The sequence below is a fragment of the Thalassophryne amazonica genome, chromosome 2 (assembly GCF_902500255.1).
Source record: "Thalassophryne amazonica chromosome 2, fThaAma1.1, whole genome shotgun sequence".
NCBI lineage: Eukaryota > Metazoa > Chordata > Actinopteri > Batrachoidiformes > Batrachoididae > Thalassophryne > Thalassophryne amazonica.
Window position 1 is genome coordinate 39,465,481 of NC_047104.1, and position 22,470 is coordinate 39,487,950.

At 42.3% G+C, this 22,470-nt stretch overlaps 1 protein-coding gene across 1 annotated transcript in view; it reads right to left on the bottom strand.

Annotated features, from left to right (window-relative positions):
* Nucleotides 1-22,470, bottom strand: part of abcc12 (ATP-binding cassette, sub-family C (CFTR/MRP), member 12) — a 133,078-nt gene that overhangs the window by 12,256 nt on the left and 98,352 nt on the right. Inside the window, 8 exon segments of the mRNA XM_034162832.1 lie at nt 1,827-1,856; nt 1,858-1,917; nt 2,564-2,753; nt 2,889-3,026; nt 15,345-15,571; nt 15,704-15,886; nt 17,663-17,766; nt 21,965-22,060. Of these exon segments, the coding sequence (XP_034018723.1) occupies nt 1,827-1,856; nt 1,858-1,917; nt 2,564-2,753; nt 2,889-3,026; nt 15,345-15,571; nt 15,704-15,886; nt 17,663-17,766; nt 21,965-22,060 (1,028 nt within the window).

The following is a 22,470-nucleotide window of genomic DNA, read 5'->3' on the forward strand; positions in this document are numbered from 1 at the left end:
TTCCTACTTTTAAACTGTGATAAGACTGAAATGATGGTTCTTGGTCCAGTGAGACATCGGCATCAATTTGACCAGTTAACACTGAGCCTAGGCTCGTGTGTCATACATCACACTGACAAAGTGAGGAACCTTAGGGTAATTTTTGATCCTTCGTTGTCCTTTGGCCTCCATATTAGAAATATTACGAGGACTGCTTTCTTCCACCTGCGAAATATAATGAAGATTCGTCCCATCCTGTCTCTGGCAGATGCTGAGACCCTGATCCATGCATTCATCTCTTCTAGATTGGACTACTGCAATGTTCTATTTTCTGGTTTACCGCAGTCTTGCATTAGGGCTCTCCAACTGGTTCAAAATGCTGCAGCCAGACTTTTGATATGAAGCAGAAAGTTTGACTACATCACACCCATTTTGGCGTCTCTTCACTCGCTTCCTGTCCCAGTGAGATCAGATTTTAAGGTTCTGCTACTAACCTATAAAATTATTCATGGACTGGCACCTCCCTTCCTAGCTGACCTAATTAAACCTTATGTACCAGACCAGGCTTTACGTTCTCAGGGTGCAAGACTACTTTGTATCCCTAGGGTGAATAAGAAGTCTGCAGGTCACAGAGCTTTCTCTTATCATGCCCCTGTTCTGTGGAATAGTCTCCCTGCGCCAATAAAACAATCAGATTCTGTGGAGACTTTCAAGTCCAGACTTAAGACGCACTTCTTTTCCCTTTCATATGGCTAGCATACTGGTACAATTTTGTTTTACGCTTTTTACTCTTTTAATTCATGTTATTAGTAATTGGAGCGGGCCGCAGCCTCAACTTTACCTAAATTCTGGGTCTTTTAGTGAAGCTTAGGGCTAGCTGCCGGCGATCACCTTAGTATTTCTTGTGTTTTTCTTGTTGATTAATGCTGGCAAATTATACAGTATTTTTTGTCTTTCTGATGCCTGATTCTCTTTTTTCTCTGTTTAAGGTGCAGCTCCATCCAGAGATGGGAATTGTATTTGTGTTGGCAACCCTCCTGTCCTGTGCACCAACAGCTATTCTTGTATATTCGTCCGTGAATTGTTCTGTGAATTGTTTCTGTAATTTCTGTTTGTAGCATCTCCCAAGCAGAGGGTCACCCCTTTGAGTCTGGTCTGCTTGAGGTTTCTTCCTCAGAGGTAGTTTTTCCTTACCATTGTTGCTCTGGGCATTGGTAAGGTTAGACCTTACCTGTGTGAAGCACCTTGAGGCAACTCTGTTGTGATTTGGCGCTATATAATGGAAAATAAATTGAAATTGAAATTGAAATTGAAGCTGTTCCTATACATTATCCCAGCTCCTTGGTTGTGCCTTTCAGTGTGTGCTGTCTCATCTTGCATCTTCCACCCTGCCACTATGTGCTGGACCCTCTCAGGGGCATCAGCCTGCACCTCAGGTCCTGTCTGCGATACTGGACTTGAGGTTTTCTCCTCAAATCATCAGAGGGAGTTTTTCCTTACCACTGTCTCCTGTGTGCTTGTTCTAGGAGTTGGTAAGGTTTGACCTTACTTGTGTGAAGCACCTTGAGGCAACTTTGTTGTGATTTGGCGCTATATAAATGACATGAAATTGAAAAATTAAAATGGACCCCTGCCTGTATGGAGCTGGTGCTTAGGGCCTGTTGTTGTGCTACCATAATCAGAGCTCCTGTGCTGTCCTTCAGCCCACCCCTCAAAATCAAGCTACTTTGCTTACGGCTGAACCTCAATCTTTCCATCAATTTTGGTACAAATTGCCTCAAAACCATTGTTTTGTACCAAGTTATATTGCTGTCCAGGCAACCAGGGTGACAAACAGGGTGTCTGACCGTGATGTATTCTTGCATCCGCTCCACTGAGGTTGAATCTCGCCTCTACCTCTGTGGCCAACCTCACCACGTACTGCAGCATTCCTGTCAACTTTGACAACACACATACACGCACACATCACAGTTATTTATGTTAAGTATAGAGTCATACACACAATACAACTAGTGCGTGAATGATATGGATTTCTCAGGGAATGATAACAATACGGATATTAGGGAGTAAAAACATTTACGATACCAATATATCGGCTGATACATACATAAAAATGGCAATGATTCCTAGCAATGGTCATGTTTTGCAGTTTAAACATAAACTTTATTATAAATCACTTGGATTGGCAGTCATTGTGTCCTATCGCTCAGAATTTGCATAAAATAGACTTCTTGTCTGTTTTGGCCCCGCCCAGATTTCAGCATACAGATTCCAGCTCTCTCGTCACTGTAAAACACCTGTCTCTTTTAGCTAATGTGACCAAGGCATGATGGGGGCCCCAGCCATACTCGACAGCATTGTAAAAAAAGGCATCAGAGCACCGTCTCCTGGACAAACTACATAATGACACCATTTCCAACAGCCAACAGTGTTTTTGACATAATTTATTCTGTAAAATAAAAGTTTCACAAAAAAAATCCACCGATACCAATGTGTTCACAAAAGGCTCATATTGACCGATATTAACAGGCAGCTGATATAGATTGGGCCCCAATACAAACCAAATGTGCCTTTTTATTTTTACCTGGATGGTGTAGGACAGGGCCAGGCCCTTCACAGCTGGATCGATTACGTGGTTGCTGCTCAGGACAACAAACAGCGCCACCAAGAAGGATAAAGTGGAAGCCATGAAATCCATTGTGACGGAGAGCAAATGTGTCCCAGAGTGAAACAAAAAATACTGATTGGAGTTGACATCATTCAGATTCTTGAACCTACACCGCAAACATATTGCAAACTTACAGCATGTTGAATATCTACAAGACAGACAACACAATAAAAACATCTGCTGTGAAACTGAATTCTCAGCTAATTACTGGATTTAAAGTAACGCAATGATAAAGTCTCACAGTACAATGAGGTCAGCTCTGATGTTGTAGGCGTGCACGGTGCTGATGCCCTGCAGGGTGGAGGTGGTCAGAGAGATGCACGGAGAGCGACTGATGTTCTCCATCCTCTTTATCTGACGTATGCTCTTCTGGAAAACACTGCACAGAAATCAAACAATTTTCAAACAGTGCACCACTCTACACTTTTCCCACCTGATTTTAAAAAGTGCAGCAGCTTTTGTACAAATATGACATCACATCAGCAGCTGTGTTTGTGCTGTCACATATCAGGCTTTATAACGACAAAGAAACCATGTTTAGCTTGTTTTTAACGGGCAAATCAGGTGTGCCCATTGATAATTAATGAAACAAACCAGCCTGTCTTATATAAGCGTGTGTGTGGGGTGGGGGTGGGGGGAGCTAGAAGGAAATGAACCTGAGGACCACTGAACTATGCTTCATTACCTGCTGAGTTGGTGGTCTCATCCAGGCATTTTAACAGCTGGACATGCTTGCAATCCAGTGGATTACAGGCCATCACTCATCACTCATCTTCAACCGCTTATCTGGGATCCGGTCACAAGAGCAACAACTCCAGCAGGGACCCCAGACTTACCTTTCCCGTGCCACATTGGCCACTTCTGACTGGGGAATCCCGAGGCATTCCCAGGCCAGTGTGGATATATAATCTCTCCACCTAGTCCTGGGTCTTCCCCGGGATCTCCTCCCAGATGGACGTGCCTGGAACACCTCCCTAGGGAGGCGCCCAGGAGGCATCCTTATCAGATGCCTGAACCACCTCAGCTGGCTCCTTTCAATGCGAAGGAGCAGCAGCTCTACTCCAAGCTCCCCATGGATGACTGAGCTTCTCACCCTATCTCTAAGGGAGACACCAGCCACCCTCCTAAGTAAACCCATTTTGGCTGCTTGTACCCTCAATGTGCAGCCCCAGTTCCAATGAAGTTGGGTATGAAGGGTCAAAGTGATGAAAAGTAATTGAAATATTGAATGTGGTAAATATGAATGCAGTAAAACATAGATTGTGGTAAAAATGAAAGCAGTAAAACTTTGAATGTGGTGAAAATGAAAGCAGTAAAACAATTAATGTGGTTAAAAGTGAAAGCAGTAAATATTGAATGTGGTTAAAAAAATCAAAAGGGTAAAACTGGACTTGATAAAAATGGAAGGTGTGAAGTACTAAACACGAAAATGAGTGACGTAAAAAACAACATCTGATTAATATTGCCCCTTTAAAAATTAGAATCGTTACATTTGGATGCCATTAAAATCACATTATGGTAAATATTAATCTTATAAATATTATGTCTTAAAAATAGAACACTGGCCAATTTAATTCGCTGCCTCGATTTTAGTACCTCTACTTTACCCACTTCAATTGTATCATTTGCTGTACTCGATTTAATGTTGAATGTTTTCATTCACTGCCTCAATTTTAGCAGGTCGCTTTACACACTTCAGTTTTATCATTCACTGCGTTAGCTGTGTAATTTTGCTCACTTCTGGTAGATCGGAATACGGCAGCAGCCATTGTTGCGACAGCGGACATTTGTAGTCCAGAGCCACTGCGCATGTCACTGACCGCGGGGTGACGTCATTGGGAGTCGGTGGCGAAGAGCGCCCAAATGACGTTGTTTTATACGTGACACAAACATAAACAATGGCGGACTCTGTGTGTTTGCTGCTCTGTGAGTTTTTAAGAGAAAGTTGCTGGCAACGAGACAAAATACACTTGAAAACTACAGAAGACTTTGGGAATTCTTACAACAATATGAAGACGAGAAGATACGAGCTGCTACAGACGAAGAGACAAAGCATGACAGTAAGCTAATCGTTAGCTCATAAATAAGTAATAACTGCAGGCTGTCACTATTAAGTATTAAAATTGTGGTTGTCAAAATAAAGTGTTCATTTAGATTAATTAATTACAGCACTTATCACACCTTCAGTCACACTTTGCTCCATTTTGATTTGACGTGAGTGACTTGGTCTGTAAAGGAAGACAAGTTTCTGAGAGCAATAAATGTGTTAGATGTCAATACTTTTCATACCAAAGTAACTTATTTTGATAACTATTGTTAAAAATCAAACATGGGAGTTTGTGCGTTTACTGACGTTCATGCACAAAATGTTAATTTGGTTTTAATGAACGTTAATTAATGTCACTGAACTCGAACAGGTTAAAATGCATTAAAAACGTTTGATTTGTTTTTCATCCAGATTTTAATGTTCAATGGACAAATTTAAATATGAAATCTCATAAGATAATTTTTAAAGGCGTCATATTGTGCAGAAAGAATCAGCTTCCAAACTCCCACAATTCTGTTTTTATAGGCATTCTTTATAATACAGCCTTTTATTGTCATTGTACACATAAATACAATGTAATTTGTCTGCATTTAACCCATCCATATTACAGTTAGACACTTCTCCGAATTTAAGATCAATTTACAGCTTAATACCTGCTTGATGCGTAACAGAAATAACCCACACCGTTTACCAGATTATTAAATGCCCCAAACACACAGATTTTTTAAAAATATACCTGCAATTAAATGATTCATTTAGATTAACTAATCACAAACCCTGTAATCAATTACATTGTTTTTTAATAACCTGACAGCACTAATTAAAATATCAATCAATCAATCAATCAATTTTTTTATATAGCGCCAAATCACAACAAACAGTTGCCCCAAGGCGCTTTATATTGTAAGGCAAGGCCATACAATAATTATGTAAAACCCCAACGGTCAAAACGACCCCCTGTGAGCAAGCACTTGGCTACAGTGGGAAGGAAAAACTCCCTTTTAACAGGAAGAAACCTCCAGCAGAACCAGGCTCAGGGAGGGGCAGTCTTCTGCTGGGACTGGTTGGGCTGAGGGAGAGAACCAGGAAAAGACATGCTGTGGAGGGGAGCAGAGATCGATCACTAATGATTAAATGCAGAGTGGTGCATACAGAGCAAAAAGAGAAAGAAACAGTGCATCATGGGAACCCCCCAGCAGTCTACGTCTATAGCAGCATAACTAAGGGATGGTTCAGGGTCACCTGATCCAGCCCTAACTATAAGCTTTAGCAAAAAGGAAAGTTTTAAGCCTAATCTTAAAAGTAGAGAGGGTGTCTGTCTCCCTGATCTGAATTGGGAGCTGGTTCCACAGGAGAGGAGCCTGAAAGCTGAAGGCTCTGCCTCCCATTCTACTCTTACAAACCCTAGGAACTACAAGTAAGCCTGCAGTCTGAGAGCGAAGCACTCTATTGGGGTGATATGGTACTACGAGGTCCCTAAGATAAGATGGGACCTGATTATTCAAAACCTTATAAGTAAGAAGAAGAATTTTAAATTCTATTCTAGAATTAACAGGAAGCCAATGAAGAGAGGCTTGCTGTATGTGCGTGTTTTAGATGGTTTTCTCAGAGACACTGCTCATGGCAGGTTCATGCCACAGAATGGGATACCTGTCATTTGCCTACACGTTATACACCGGTTATGTTTCACTGTGAATTTTTAATAAATTTTTGTACTTTTTGCTAAAATGTCTCCACTTTTGTGTAAAATCAATTTGATTTGTAAAAGTTACCAAGGTTTACTGATTTAAATTAAATGCTAACAGTTTGAAAAGCTGTTTAAGCAAAATCCTGTACTAAAATAAGTTTTACATTTAATGGGGTCATAAATGTAAATGGAAGTAAATAGACAGTAAAACTGGTTATTCAAAATATCTGAATTAATTACTTCTGGTTTGGTATCAGTCATCCAGCAGAATTATACACCACAAACCCTACACCTATAGTACAGCCAGAATTCCTTGATGTAATGGTGTCTTCACTGAAGTGACTAAACCTTTTCATGTTAAATACCATTTGCTAAAATCTCAGTTTCGACATGATTATTCCAGCATCTTTGTAAAGATTTAGCCAGGTGTAATGTGCAGTGTCTTCTGCAGTAGCAAATCCCAAATTAAAATTCTTAGAAATTAACCATCATCATACCAAAACGTCAACAACAAAATGTTTTTTACTGTTGACTCAACCAGAAATGACAAGTTATGATAAATCACATAAGTCAAATTGTTTACTGCAACTAAAAGAAGAGCAAATACCCCCCCCCCCCCCCCCAAAAAAAAAAAAAAATAAATAAAAATAAATCTGTGCAACACAAACTATACAAAAGTTCCATGTGTCTATAGTCCTGGGGTGGGGACGCAGGACACATGCCCCGGTCATGCATCGCGTGGATAAGCTCGCCCAGCACGTCAAGGATTGCCCGAGTAGATGCAGCTTCCACCTGCGTTGCTTCTTCGAGGATCAGTCGGATGTGTCGATCACACTGAATCTAGTTCAGCTTCAACCTCAACATCACTCAGGATAGACAGATTCTCCTGCTGGAACAGGCTCCTTTTTCTCTTACCTGGACAATAATGAAGGTAGAAATGGGAAGTGATTAACAAAAGCAAGTTTAAAATATATATATATATATATATATATATATATATATATATATATATGCACTCAACAAAAATATAAATGCAACACTTTTGGTTTTGCTCCCATTTTGTATGAGATGAACTCAAAGATCTAAAACTTTTTCCACATACACAATATCACCATTTCCCTCAAATATTGTTCACAAACCAGTCTAAATCTGTGATAGTGAGCACTTCTGCTTTGCTGAGATCCATCCCACCTCACAGGTGTGCCATATCAAGATGCTGATTAGACACCATGATTAGTGCACAGGTGTGCCTTAGACTGCCCACAATAAAAGGCCACTCTGAAAGGTGCAGTTTTATCACACAGCACAATGCCACAGATGTCGCAAGATTTGAGGGAGCGTGCAATTGGCATGCTGACAGCAGGAATGTCAACCAGAGCTGTTGCTCGTGTATTGAATTTTCATTTCTCTACCATAAGCCGTCTCCAAAGGCGTTTCAGAGAATTTGGCAGTACATCCAACCAGCCTCACAACCGCAGACCACGTGTAACCACACCAGCCCAAGACCTCCACATCCAGCATGTTCACCTCCAAGATCGTCTGAGACCAGCCACTCGGACAGCTGCTGAAACAATCGGTTTGCATAACCAAAGAATTTCTGCACAAACTGTCAGAAACCGTCTCAGGGACGTTCATCTGCATGCTCGTCGTCCTCATCGGGGTCTTGACCTGACTCCAGTTCGTCGTCGTAACCGACTTGAGTGGGCAAATGCTCACATTCGCTGGCGTTTGGCACGTTGGAGAGGTGTTCTCTTCACGGATGAATCCCGGTTCACACTGTCCAGGGCAGATGGCAGACAGCGTGTGTGGCGTCGTGTGGGTGAGTGGTTTTCTGATGTCAGTGTTGTGGATCGAGTGGCCCATGGTGGCAGTGGGGTTATGGTATGGGCAGGTGTCTGTTATGGATGAAGAACACAGGTGCATTTTATTGATGGCATTTTGAATGCACAGAGATACCGTGACGAGATCCTGAGGCCCATTGTTGTGCCATACATCCAAGAACATCACCTCATGTTGCAGCAGGATAATGCACGGCCCCATGTTGCAAGGATTTGTACACAATTCTTGGAAGCTGAAAATGTCCCAGTTCTTGCATGGCCGGCATAATCACCGGACATGTCACCCATTGAGCATGTTTGGGATGCTCTGGACCGGCGTATACGACAGCGTGTACCAGTTCCTGCCAATATCCAGCAACTTCGCACAGCCATTGAAGAGGAGTGGACCAACATTCCACAGGCCACAACTGACAACCTGATCAACTCTATGTGAAGGAGATGTATTGCACTGCATGAGGCAAATGGTGGTCACACCAGATACTGACTGGTATCCCCCCCCCCAATAAAACAAAACTGCACCTTTCAGAGTGGCCTTTTATTGTGGGCAGTCTAAGGCACACCTGTGCACTAATCATGGTGTCTAATCAGCATCTTGGTATGGCACACCTGTGAGGTGGATGGATTATCTCAGCAAAGGAGAAGTGCTCACTATCACAGATTTAGACTGGTTTGTGAACAATATTTGAGGGAAATGGTGATATTGTGTATGTGGAAAAAGTTTTAGATCTTTGAGTTCATCTCATACAAAATGGGAGCAAAACCAAAAGGGTTGCGTTTATATTTTTGTTGAGTGTATATATATATATATATATATATATATATATATATATATACCATATGGAGCATAATTTGAAAGAACATGACTTTTATGCAAAGCAACTAAGATAACTGAAACTTTGGGGAAGGTCCAGTAAAATTTGCTGGACCTTAGTGGATTTTTTTTTTTTTTTTTTTTTTTTTTTTTTTACAATATTTTATGGCTTTTCTTTTTGGGGGGGATGTCACCCTGTGTGTGTATATATACACACACACATATACAGTATATATATATATATATATATATATATGTATATATATATATACGAGGTCTCTTAGATAATAAACCGACCCTTTTATTTTTTTTTTAACTATATGGATTTGAATGGCATGCGATTACACCATTCATGCTTGAACCCTCGTGCGCATGCGTGAGTTTTTTCACGCGTGTCGGTGACGTCATTTCCCTGTGGGCAGGCCTTGAGTGAGATGTGGTCCCGCCCTCTCGGCTGAATTCCTTTGTTTCACACGCTGCTCGAGACGGCGCGCGTTGCTTTATCAAAATTTTTTCTGGACCTGTGAGGAATATCCGAGTGGACACTATTTGAGAAATTAAGCTGGTTTTCTGTGAAAGGTTTAACGGCTGATGAGAGATTATGGGGTGTTTCTGTCGGTGTAAGGACTTCCCACGGAGCGGGACGTCCTGCAGCGCTTCCAGGCGCTGTCGTCGGCCTGTTTCGAGCTGAAAACATCCTAATTTAAGGCTTAATTCACCCAGGACATCGTGAGAGAACAGAGAAGATTCAGAAGAGGCCGGCATGAGGAATTTATGCGGACATTCCACTGTTTAAGGACATTTTTTTAATGAAAGACGTACGCGCAAATTCGCCGAGTCGTTTCCGTGACGACTCGGCAAATCTGTGGTGCGCCGCGACAGGAAAAACACCTCCGTGTTGAAAACCATTTGTAGAATTCAGGCGGCTTTTAATGGCTTCAACAAGTGAGTAACTGAGAAATTGTTTAACAGCTTGGGCATGTTCCAACTTGCCCGTTAAGATTTCCAACGGAGGTGTTTTTCCTGCCGCGACCCCCCGCGGTCGGGTCCAGCCCGACATGCGACTCTGCCCGCACGTTCTTTCATTACAAAATGACCGTTAACAATGGAATGTCCGAATAAACTCCTCATGCCGACTTCTTCTGAAAGTTCTCTGTTCTCTGACGACTTACTGCATCAACAGAGCCTGAAATGTGGAAGTTTTCAACTTGAAACGGCGAGACGCTGCCGCCTCGAAGCGCAGATCGCCGTCAGGCGCCGTGGACCGTCCTTAAAGCGACACTACCAGACCAAAATCTCTCATCAGCCGTTAAAATTTTTACCGAAAACCAGCTGAATTTATTGAATGGTGTCCACTCAGTTGTGCCTTACAGTTTTGAAAAAATTTTATCAAACAAAGCAACAGTCTCTGAGCCATTCCTAAACAATGAAAAAAATCGACGAGCGGGTGGACGACTCCTCACTCAAAGACTGCCCACAGGCGAATGACGTAACCGACAGGCGTGAAAAAACTCTCGCATGCCCACGAGGGTTCAAGCATGTCTGATGTAATCACACGTGATTCAAATCCATATGGTTTTTGAAAAAAATAATAAGGTCGGATACTTTTCTAATAGACCTCGTATATATATTACACACACACATCGTATTTGGGAAATACATTTTGGAGCTAAAAGCTACGTGATGTGAGACATTATTCTTCCCAGTGATGACACGTTGCTGTGGTGCTGGACGTTGATGGTTGAACCCTCCTCGCTTATGGAACTGGATTCTTCAACAAAAACACAAAATCACGACATGTTACAAAAAAATACAGTGATGGCAGTAAATTAGATGTAAACGTTTGTTGTCATGCTGACTTTAGGTGTTTTTCTGTCAGAAGTTAATACTTTAAAGTGGAGCACAGCGTTAGCTAGCTTGCTAGTTAGCAGTCAGCTAGCTTACTGTGTCCGCATACATGAGACAACGATGTTACTTTAACACAAGTTTAGACTCAAAATTTTCATTAAAGTGTGCTTCCCACCAATGGGATAAGTAACGTTAAACGGTGCTTTCAAGCAGACTACAAAGTCACAAAACCACTTACCATCCGCCGCTTCCAACAATGCCGTGGGTGAGTTGCGGTCATCCTGCCTCCGGGTGCTCGTCGGTCGGTGTCCATAAACAGCGTTCCTGCGGTCGAACCGTTTCCAGCCCTTACAGTCTGGCCTTCTCCGGTCGTTGTGGTCCTGTAATCACTGTTGAGCTGTTTCAGCTGTTCTCTGCGTTGCTGTAATGTCCGGTGAGCCGGGCGCGGCCAAAGCAAAGTGCTGCCATTTTCTCATTTCGGGTCGCTTCATCCACCTCTGTATTCTCTCCTCCGCCACCAAACACAAACGTCCGCAACTCATCCATGGACCAGTGCAAGTAAATAAAAAAAAAAAAACCTCGCCGTGAAACGAAAGAAAACCCCCGGATTTTGTAACGCCGCTGTGACTATTTAAAAATGGTGGGTTTGATACTCCTCTCGGACGGCGCGCTCATGACTCGTCCAGTGACGACATTCTCTGTCCAATCAGCAGCCTGTTGACGTCACATTTTAGTATTGGCTCGGCTCGCTTGGAACTGCTGCTGAGCAGGTACTAAAAAAAGCACTCGGTACCAGGTACTAATCCTAATAAACAAGCAAAAAACCGAGTAGAGTCGAGTCGAGTAGTGCTACTTTTGTGAAGTAGAAAAGCCCTTTTAGATTTGGGCGCTCTTCACCTGCGACTCCCAATGGTGCCACCCCGCGGTCAGTGACATGCGCAGTGGCTCTGGACTACAAATTTCCGCTGTCGCAACAGTGGCTGCTGCCGTATTCCGGTCCAGTGGAAGTCAATCAATCAATCAATCAGTTTTTTTTTATATAGCGCCAAATCACAACAAACAGTTGCCCCAAGGCGCCTTATACTGCAAGGCAAGGCCATACAATAATTATGTAAAACCCCAACGGTCAAAACGACCCCCTGTGAGCAAGCACTTGGCTACAGTGGGAAGGAAAAACTCCCTTTTAACAGGAAGAAACCTCCAGCAGAACCAGGCTCAGGGAGGGGCAGTCTTCTGCTGGGACTGGTTGGGGCTGAGGGAGAGAACCAGGAAAAAGACATGCTGTGGAGGGGAGCAGAGATCGATCACTAATGATTAAATGCAGAGTGGTGCATACAGAGCAAAAGAGAAAGAAACAGTGCATCGTGGGAACCCCCCAGCAGTCTACGTCTATAGCAGCATAACTAAGGGATGGTTCAGGGTCACCTGATCCAGCCCTAACTATAAGCTTTAGCAAAAAGGAAAGTTTTAAGCCTAATCTTAAAGTAGAGAGGGTGTCTGTTCCCTGATCTGAATTGGGAGCTGGTTCCACAGGAGAGGAGCCTGAAAGCTGAGGCTCTGCCTCCCATTCTACTCTTACAAACCCTAGGAACTACAAGTAAGCCTGCAGTCTGAGAGCGAAGCGCTCTATTGGGGTGATATGGTACTATGAGGTCCCTAAGATAAGATGGGACCTGATTATTCAAAACCTTATAAGTAAGAAGAAGAATTTTAAATTCTATTCTAGAGTTAACAGGAAGCCAATGAAGAGAGGCCAATATGGGTGAGATATGCTCTCTCCTTCTAGTCCCCATTAGTACTCTAGCTGCAGCATTTTGAATTAACTGAAGGCTTTTTAGGGAACTTTTAGGACAACCTGATAATAATGAATTACAATAGTCCAGCCTAGAGGAAATAAATGCATGAATTAGTTTTTCAGCATCACTCTGAGACAAGACCTTTCTAATTTTAGAGATATTGCGTAAATGCAAAAAATCAGTCCTACATGTTTGTTTAATATGCGCTTTGAATGACATATCCTGATCAAAAATGACTCCAAGATTTCTCACAGTATTACTAGAGGTCAGGGTAATGCCATCCAGAGTAAGGATCTGATTAGACACCATGTTTCTAAGATTTGTGGGGCCAAGTACAATAACTTCAGTTTTATCTGAGTTTAAAAGCAGGAAATTAGAGGTCATCCATGTCTTTATGTCTGTAAGACAATCCTGCAGTTTAGCTAATTGGTGTGTGTCCTCTGGCTTCATGGATAGATAAAGCTGGGTATCATCTGGTAACAATGAAAATTTAAACAATACCGTCTAATAATACTGCCTAAGGGAAGCATGTATAAAGTGAATAAAATTGGTCCTAGCACAGAACCTTGTGGAACTCCATAATTAACTTTAGTCTGTGAAGAAGATTCCCCATTTACATGGAAGTGAGCAAAATTGCACAGTTGACGCGGTGAATGATAAAAGTGAAGTGTGTAAAGTGGACCTGCTAAAACTGAGGCAGTGAATGAAAACATTCAACATTAAATCGAGTCCAGCAAATGATACAACTGAAGTGTGTAAAGCAGAGGTACTAAGATCGAGGCAGTGAATTAAATTAGCCAATGTTATATTTTTAAGACATAATATTTGTAAGATTAATATTTACCATAATGTGATTTTAGTGGCATCCAAATTTAATTTTCAAAGGGGCAATATTAATCAGATGTTGTTTTTTACGTCACTCATTTTTATGTTCAGTACTTCATACCTTCCATTTTTATCAAGTCCAGTTTTACCCTTTTGATTTTTAACCACATTCAATATTTACTGCTTTCACTTTTAACCACATTAATTGTTTTACTGCTTTCATTTTCACCACATATTTACCACATTCAATATTTCAATAAATTTTGATCACTTTGACCCTTCATAGTTGGGACGTTGTGTGAAATGTAAATAAAATTATCCAGGCAACCAGGGTGACAAATGTCTAACCGTGATGTATTGCATCCGCTCACACACAATGATTTTGCAAATCATTTTATTCTGTTTTTATTTACATTTTACACAACATCCTAACTTCATTGGAATTGGGGCTGTGGTTCAGCTCCATTTTTGTCACAGCAGTACGGGAGAGTCAATGCAATACCGCCCCTGCTGTTCCAATTCTCCGGCCAATCTCATGCTCCATTGTCTCCTCACTCGTGAACAAGACCCCGAGGTACCTGAACTCCTTCACTTGGAGCAAGACCACATTCCCTACCTGGAGTAGGCAATCCATCGATTTGCTGCTGAGAACCATAGCCTCAGATTTAGAGGTGCTGATCCCCATCCCAGCCGCTTCACACTCGGCTGCAAACTGATCTAGTGAGTGTCGGAGGTGACAGAGTGATGAAGCCAACAGGACCACATTGTCTGCAAAAAAGCAGCGATGAGACCCTGAGCCCACCAAACTGGAAACCCTCCTCCCACCAACTACGCCTCGATATTCTGTCCATGGATATCACAAACATGATTGGTGATCAGGTGCAGTCCTGGCGTAGGCCAACCCCCACCGGAAACGAGTCTAACTTATTGTTGCGCACCCGAACACAGCTCTCACTTTGTGAGTACAGATTGGATGGCCCTAAGAAGGGACCCCGCATTCCATACTCCCGCAGCACCTCCCACAGTATCTCAAGGGGGAACCCGATCATATGCCTTCTCCAAGTCCGCAAAACACATGTAGACTGGCAGGGCATACTCCCAGGCACCCTCCAGGATCCTTGTGAGAGTGAAGAGCTGGTCGGTTGTTCCACGACCAGGACGGCACCCGCATTGCTCCTCTTCAATCAGAGGTTCGACTCTCGGCCGAACCCTCCTTTCCAGCACCCTGGAGTAGACTTTACCAGGGAGGCTGAGTAGTGTGATGCCCCTGTAATTGGCGCACACTCTGGTCATCTCTCTCTGATTACAGGCCATGACATGATTAACTGTCATTATTAGAATCTGCATGATAATTTAACCACATTTAGCCAATGGAAAGTCAAAGAAATTACAGGTGATTACAACAAACACAACAGTTTTGTAAATGAAAGCCCTCATAGTTGTGTTTTTTACATCATGCGCTTGTCCAGACTAGTAACATATTTCTAACTACAATGATGTCTCGTTGAGAAAATGTTGGACAAGGAAAATAAAGCTTGTGTAGCACTTCACTGCATTATTGGGTAAAGAGTTACATCAGTCAAGATGAAACGTATTAATTACTTCAGGTGGAAGAGCTTCAGCACCACCAGTGACCACGGAAGCAGAACATCCTGATCTCATCCACTTTACATGTCATGGAACTCATCTTTGAATGTGTGATTGTTTAAGTGGCCTCCCTGAGAGGACAGAACCTTTGCTATTCTGAGTAACACAACACACAAGGATTAGGGCACATCCTGGACAGATCACCATACCATCACAGGACAAAAGTCCACGGCAACAAACAAACAAGAATTAACTCACAGCAGCAAGAGAGTGAACACAGCTCCCAGAATGATCACAGCCACCAGTAAGGGCGGGAAGGCAGCTGCCACAATGATGATAGTGAAGGTGACCAACAATGACAACTGGAGGAATGGGTCAATGTTGATGGGCAGCATGCTGTCCAGCTCATCCTGGTCTCTGGAGAAGCGGTTGAGAATACGGCCTGTTGGTGTCGTGTCAAAGAAACTCATGGGACTCGTTATAATCTGAGAAAGCAAAACAGAGAAATTTTCTGCATCATCCACTCACTGACTGTTACTTAAAAAATACGAAGATCACCAAACACACTGATTAATGGTTTCATTTATTCCACGCTTAACATGTTTATTGGACGATACCTTCTTGAACATGGAGTCATGGAGTTTGCATGACGCATTCAAGGTGGCATGAGTGTAGGAGAAGCATTTTATGACGGCAAGTATGGCCATAACAACCACCATCACGCCATAAATCATCTGGTAGAACCATTTCTGTGGATTCTTCGAGATGTCACCACTGTCTGAATTGGACACGTTGGCTGACTGAAATGAAATGTGACCAGTGACGATAAACACACACACACACACACACACACACACACACACACACACACACAAAGAAATGACACAGTAAATATTGAATATTGTTAGTATACTAGTGCAAACATTCATGCCATTTATGGAAAACGTATAAATCAGATTATACATACAGTTGACTGGAAAGGTGTGTCCAAACTTTTGACTGGTAGTGTAAATCAGAGTGACAGCATGAAACGTGTCACTGTGAACTGGTTGGCTCCAATTAATGAGCCAATTTTGTTACTGTTTGATGATGTTGCAGAGAAAAGAATGACAGAGACGCTATGTACGGCAAACGTTATACCCTGTCACATTAGAGCTCGAATTGCATGAATGACGTATGAACTGACATTCGAACAACATTCGTGTAAGTCGTGCTGCATTCAAACTGCACTCGAACACCTCGCACAGCATTCCTACAGCAGTCGGCACGTTCATGTGTGGCTCGTGCTGGAAAACATACGAATGGTGATGGAGTCAGTCGTACTGCATTTGTACTGCCATAGGAATGGACAGTCGAACATCATTCGTGCAAGTCAACCTGCAGTCGTACTGCATTCGACCTGCAGCACAAATTGCACGTATGCCATATGAAGTGACATTCAAACTACATTTGTGCAAGTCATGCTGCAGTCCAGCTGCATTCAGATTCCCTGCGCAGCATTTGTGTGGCGCTTAGGGGAATACGCCAAATTGGCAGGCCAGCACAAACACAGAAAGCAGGCAGACTACTGTCATGCTGCTGTCCAACTGGGGAATATCTGTACGGTGGTCATACTGCTGTGTGAATGTGCGCCTGAATGGCATTCAAACTGACATACAACTGGCATCTGAAATGGCAACCCAACAGCATTGAGAGCAGTCTGATTGCATTGGTATGTCCTGATTGTGCCCCCAATGAGCCCCCCGATCCTGTTCGCTGCAAAAAGGAAATATTGTAATGTACAAAGACGCAATCATGATGTGCACTACAGGTGAACATTGCACAATCACACCAAATACACCGTGTGTCATAGCTAGTCGCCGTGTCTCCATGACGCGTTGACACGCACTGCGGTCCTGTGGACGGGGTCTAACAGCCATGATGTCATTAAAATTCAGATGAATCCTCTGACATATGAGGTGGACTGTCAATGGACGTGTGATTAGATGCACAATCTGGATGTTATACTGCGATCACAGACGCTGCATCAGCGTGTCCGAGATCTTTCGCCCACTTAACTATTTTTATTTTATATATCCTTATTGTTTGTTTTCTAAAACAAAAAAGAAAAGAGAAAACAGGACAGTCAGGTTAGCGTGCCTGTGCATCTCAACCGTGCGAGGTGCCGCATGCTCCTTTCAATCCAGCCGGGACAACAGCTGATCGCAGCGGTGTGCATGCATGTGCCTGCTTCATCTACACATCTCACCTGTTCATCTCACGGCTCATATGTGAACCCGCCTGGGCAGCACGGCGGCCGCTATACACAACTGATCCAGAGAGAGCAGGCGAGAGAGAGAGAGTGAGAGAGAGGGGAAAAAGGAAGGTGCGTGTGCAGGGAGAGGTCAAATAGGAAAGGCATTTAGATATTCAGAGTTAAAATTTGGATGAAAGTGTAGAGGCCCTTTAAATTAGGTCCAAAATCAAGTTGTGTGGGTTTGGACATGTAGTGGTAAAAGTGTTGAATGGAACCAAGGACCTTACCTATGTGTTGAATATGATTTGTGGCTTTGTGACTGCATGTTTGTGGTTCTCACCCCGGTGCCTTTTCCTAACCAGAAGCTGAGCCACCAGTTGTTGAAGGCTGTGGATGCGATAATGAGAATGATGTTCAGGATGGTGAGGAAGGTGATGATATAACCTGCAGTCCAACAACAACAACAAAAAAAGAGTTTATTATACATGCTTGAAATGAGTATTTCTGCATTAGTCCTTGGGCCAGCTGGAACTTTGGTACCATCTTAGTGGACCAATAGTAAATGTGAGTCAGTTTTGCATCCCATAGACATGTACAAAGAAATGTACAATAGACATGTAGAAAGAGTAGTAGCTATAGCTAGGGAGGGGTCAATTAAGGACACCTTTTCAGAATTGGACTGAATAAACTAAAACTGGCCTTTGTCACCATTTTTGTTGTTTTAGCTCGTAATGACCTGATTTTTGGCAATAAATAGTAAAAAGTGTATCTTATTTTCATCTTTGTAATGAGACAAATAATATGGTATACTTTTCAACACAAGATGACGCATATGCACTCATTAATTGAGCCCCACCTGAGTACACCTACCACTCAGGGAAGATTATCATAGTGAGGAAAATAAGTATTTGATCCACTGTTGATTTTGCACGTTTTCCCACCTACAAAGAATGGAGAGGTCTGTAATTTTTATCGTAGGTACACTTCAACTGTGAGAGACAGAATCTAAAAAATAAAATCAGATTCTTAACTAATTATTTTGCATTTTATTGCATGAAATAAGTATGTGATACAATAGAAAAACAGACCTTAATATTTGGTACAGAAACCTTTGTTTGCAATTACAGAGGTCAGATGTTTCCTGTAGTTCTTGACCAAGTTTGCACAAACTGCAGCAGGGATCTTCTCCAGATCTTTCAGGTTTGGTGTTTCAGCTCCCTCCAAAGATGTTCTATTGCGTTCAGGTCTGGAGACTGGCTCAGCCACTCCAGGACCTTGAAATGCTTCTTATGGAGCCCCTTCTTAGTTGCCCTGGCTGTGTGTTTGGGGTCATTGTCATGCTGGAAGACCCAGCCATGACTCGTCTTCAATGCTTTTACAAAGGGAACGCGGTTGTTTGCCAAAATCTCTCTATACATGACACCATCCATCCTCCCTTCAATATGATGCGGTCGTCCTGTCCCCTTTAAAGAAAAGCACCCCCAAAATATGATGTTTCTACCCCCATGCTTCATGGTTGGGACGGTGTTCTTGGGGTTAATCTCATCCTCTAAACATGGTAAGTGGAGTTGATACCAAAAAGCTCTATTATGGTCTCATCTGACTACATGACCTTCTCCCATGCCTCCTCTGGATCATCCAGATGGTCACGGGCGAACTTGAAATGGGCCTGGACATGTGCTGGCTTGAGCAGGGGGACCTTGCTGCCCTGTAGGATTTTAAAACCATGACGGCGTAGTGTGTTACTAATGTAATCTTTGCAACTGTGATCCCAGCTCTCTTAAAGTCACTGACCAGGTCCTAATGTGTAGTGATGGGCTTTCTCAGAATCATCTTTACCCCACGAGGCGAGATCTTGCATGGAGACCCAGACCAAGGAAGATTAACAGTCATCTTGTGTTTCTTCCATTTTCTAATAATTTCACCAACAGTTATTGCTTTCTCACCAAGCTGCTTGCTTATTGTCCTGTAGCCCATCCCAGTATTGTGCAGATCTACAGTTTTTGTCCCTGGTGTCTTTAGACTAGGGCTGAAACGATTAGTCGATTAACTCAAATAATTCAATTACAAAAAATGTTCGAGGCAAATTCTGTGCCTCGAAGTGTCATTTAAAGTTGTCGTACATATGCCAGGCCTGTGTGTGGCACTGTAACGTCCCCTGAAAAAAAAAGAACAAGACTAAAGCATGCCCATAAACCGTGTAAAGGCTAATCCAAAAGCTACCACTTTCCAACGTGACACACAGAGTAAAATAAAGCCTTTTAAGAGAAAGCGGGTCTATGCGGATCATCTTAAATAGACTTACTGTGCATTTAAAGCAAAACCGTGTGTTTATTTTTAAAAAACACATGGTCCTCTCTACATGGGGAGTGACTCGCCCGGTGGCCGGCTGCTGTCTCGCTCTACAGGGGCTGAGCACTCCGCTCACACCGGGTGAGTCACAGCTCCGTCTCTGGCCACACTGACAAACAGTTTCTGAAATGCCCTCTCAGCAAAAGTCCATTCTTTCTTCTGTGTTTTGCTCAGACTCGCACTGAGTGTTTCGCTTTTTAATTTTTGCTTTTTTTGGGCAACACACAATGCTTCACAAACACGGTAACTTAAATAAAATAATAATAATAATAATAATAAAAAACCTGACTGCGATGCTTGCATGTTCAACCTCCAGCTGAAATGCATCTGCTGAATTGCAGAGAAAGAGGGATTAAAAAAAATTTATGCAGGGACCCAGTCCACCAACTTAAAAAAAACCCTCAAAAAACCTTAAAATTAAGGACTATTAAGTAAGTATGAAACTATGAAATAAGTCAGTGGGCTATGACAAAGCCTAGGGTGTGATCTGTTAGTGATGTCTAGAATGTTTTAAGTTTATAATGTAACCTGTTAGGGATGTAATCTTTTAAATAATGGTTAAAATTATGAAATAAGTCAGTGGTATGTGACAAGTCAAAAATGTAATCTGTTTAATAATGTTGAATAATGATACTTAAAATTGAAAGATTGTATTGTAAAAAGGGTATAAAATATAAGACTTGTTCTACTCTCTGCTCCTTTTCATTCAAAGTTTTGTAAATTTCATTTCTGCTTTCTGTCTTTTTCTTTTAAATGAATGAAATAAAAAAAAGGTTAAACTGTACAAGTTGGGGGGAAAAACAAAGCAAAACAGAAACCACATCCCATCGCCATTTCAGCAAAATGTCAACAGTGGCGCAGCGACATTGTGCCATTGCTTAAGCCCCGGTCACAACCCACCGTGCGTTTTGTTTCGCCGTACGTTTTCTGCGGATGCCACAGCCACTACGTTTTTGTGAAACATACGGAGGCAGTAGCAAGAGGAGGGAGGGAGTACGTTCAACGCACGTCTCTAGGAGTGTAACGATAAAGAGAGTTGACAATAAAGCAGTGTGTGTGCGTGTGGGGTCGCTTTGTTTTTTTATGAGTGGGACCGGAGCGGCAGGTGTTTTTCGGCGTCGGCGATGCATGAGCATGTCCAGCCTGCAGCAGTCAGTTGTACGAGTGTTTACTTGCTTCAAAAAGTTACAGCTAGTTATCAGACTGAAGCTGTGGAGTATCTGTGTTGCTGACGTTTGGAAATAAAGTCCAAGTTCAAGTGAGAAGCTGCGTCGTGCATGCAAGTCTGTCGGCCTCCATAGTATGTGGTGAGTGCTGTAATCCATACTGCCTACGTACGGATTTGGTTAATTCAATAGTAATTGAATGAAAATGTGCTGCTTTGAATCTGTACTGAGGCAGTACTCACAACGTGCGTCATCTGTACTGCTGGTGAATCCGCAGCCTGACCGCAGCGAAAGTTCTGCATGCCCTAAAACCTCTACGGCGTGTCTGCGTGTGTCTGCGTGCTCCTAAATTCGTACTGAGGCAGTACTTACGACGTACGGATCTCCAAATTTAGCCCACGTTTTTGCAAGTAGACTGCACGCATGTGCAAGTACGGCGGGTTGTGACCACGCTTTAGGGAGAGCCCTGGACTATTGATATTGTTTAAAAACGCAAAAGTACTTTTTATCTGATTACTCAATTAATCACCAGAATAATCAATAGAATACTCGATTACTGAAATAATTCATAGCTGCAGCTCAACTTTAGACAGCTCTTTGGTCTTGGTCATGGTGGATAGGTTGCAGTGTGATTGATGGAGTGTGTGCACATGTGTCTTTTATACAGGTAACAAGTTCAAACAGGTGCCAATAATACAGGTAAAGAATGCAGAATAAGAGGGCTTCTTAAAGAAAAACCAACAGGTCTGTGAGAGCCAGAATTATTGCTGGTTGGTAGGTGTTCAAATATTATTTCATGCAATAAAAGGCAATTTAATTATTTAAAAATCATACAATGTGATTTTATGATTTTTTTTTTTTAGATTCTGTCTCTCACAGTTGAAGTGTACCAGTGCTAAAATTTACAGACCTCTCCATTCTTTGTAGGTGGGAAAACCTGCAAAATCGACAGTAGATCAAATGCCTCATTGTATTTTTTGTGTTGGCCATGGTATTCTCACACTTACAATACCTAAATTGGATTATAAGCGTGAGTTTGCACTGCTTGACGGTGGTGCCAGTTATGTCAAACATGGTTGTGGGCTCATAGACTACATAGACTGTGTGTGTGTGTGGTGTCAGACCTCCAGCTGCCTTGCAATAGTAGTGGTAAGTTCTCCAGGAGATGGCATTTTTGCTGAAGTGCTGCTGAGTGACCAGCTTGTCCTCACCTTCGATAGCTTTATAAGAATTAAAACATAAGACAAGATAACATAACATAACATAACCCTTTATGGTCCCACAGCAGGAAAAATTTACATTGTTTATCTTATCTTAAAACACACACGCACGCACACACACACACTTTATATATATATGAAGTGGCGGCTGCTGGTCTCTTTAAGAGGGGAAGCTCATTGAAGGCTTACATCATAACATTTGTCAATTTATTTATCCGTAAATTCAAATATGTAAAATGGTCATAACAGTCCCAAGTTGCACAAACATTTCACAATTTATATCTCTATTACATACAGCATTTTATAATGGCACAATTACCAAGTGGTTAGTGCGCTTGGTTTCAGTGTGGAAGGTTCCCGGTTCAAATTCCACCCCTGTGACATTTCTCCATGTAACGTGGAGTTGCGTC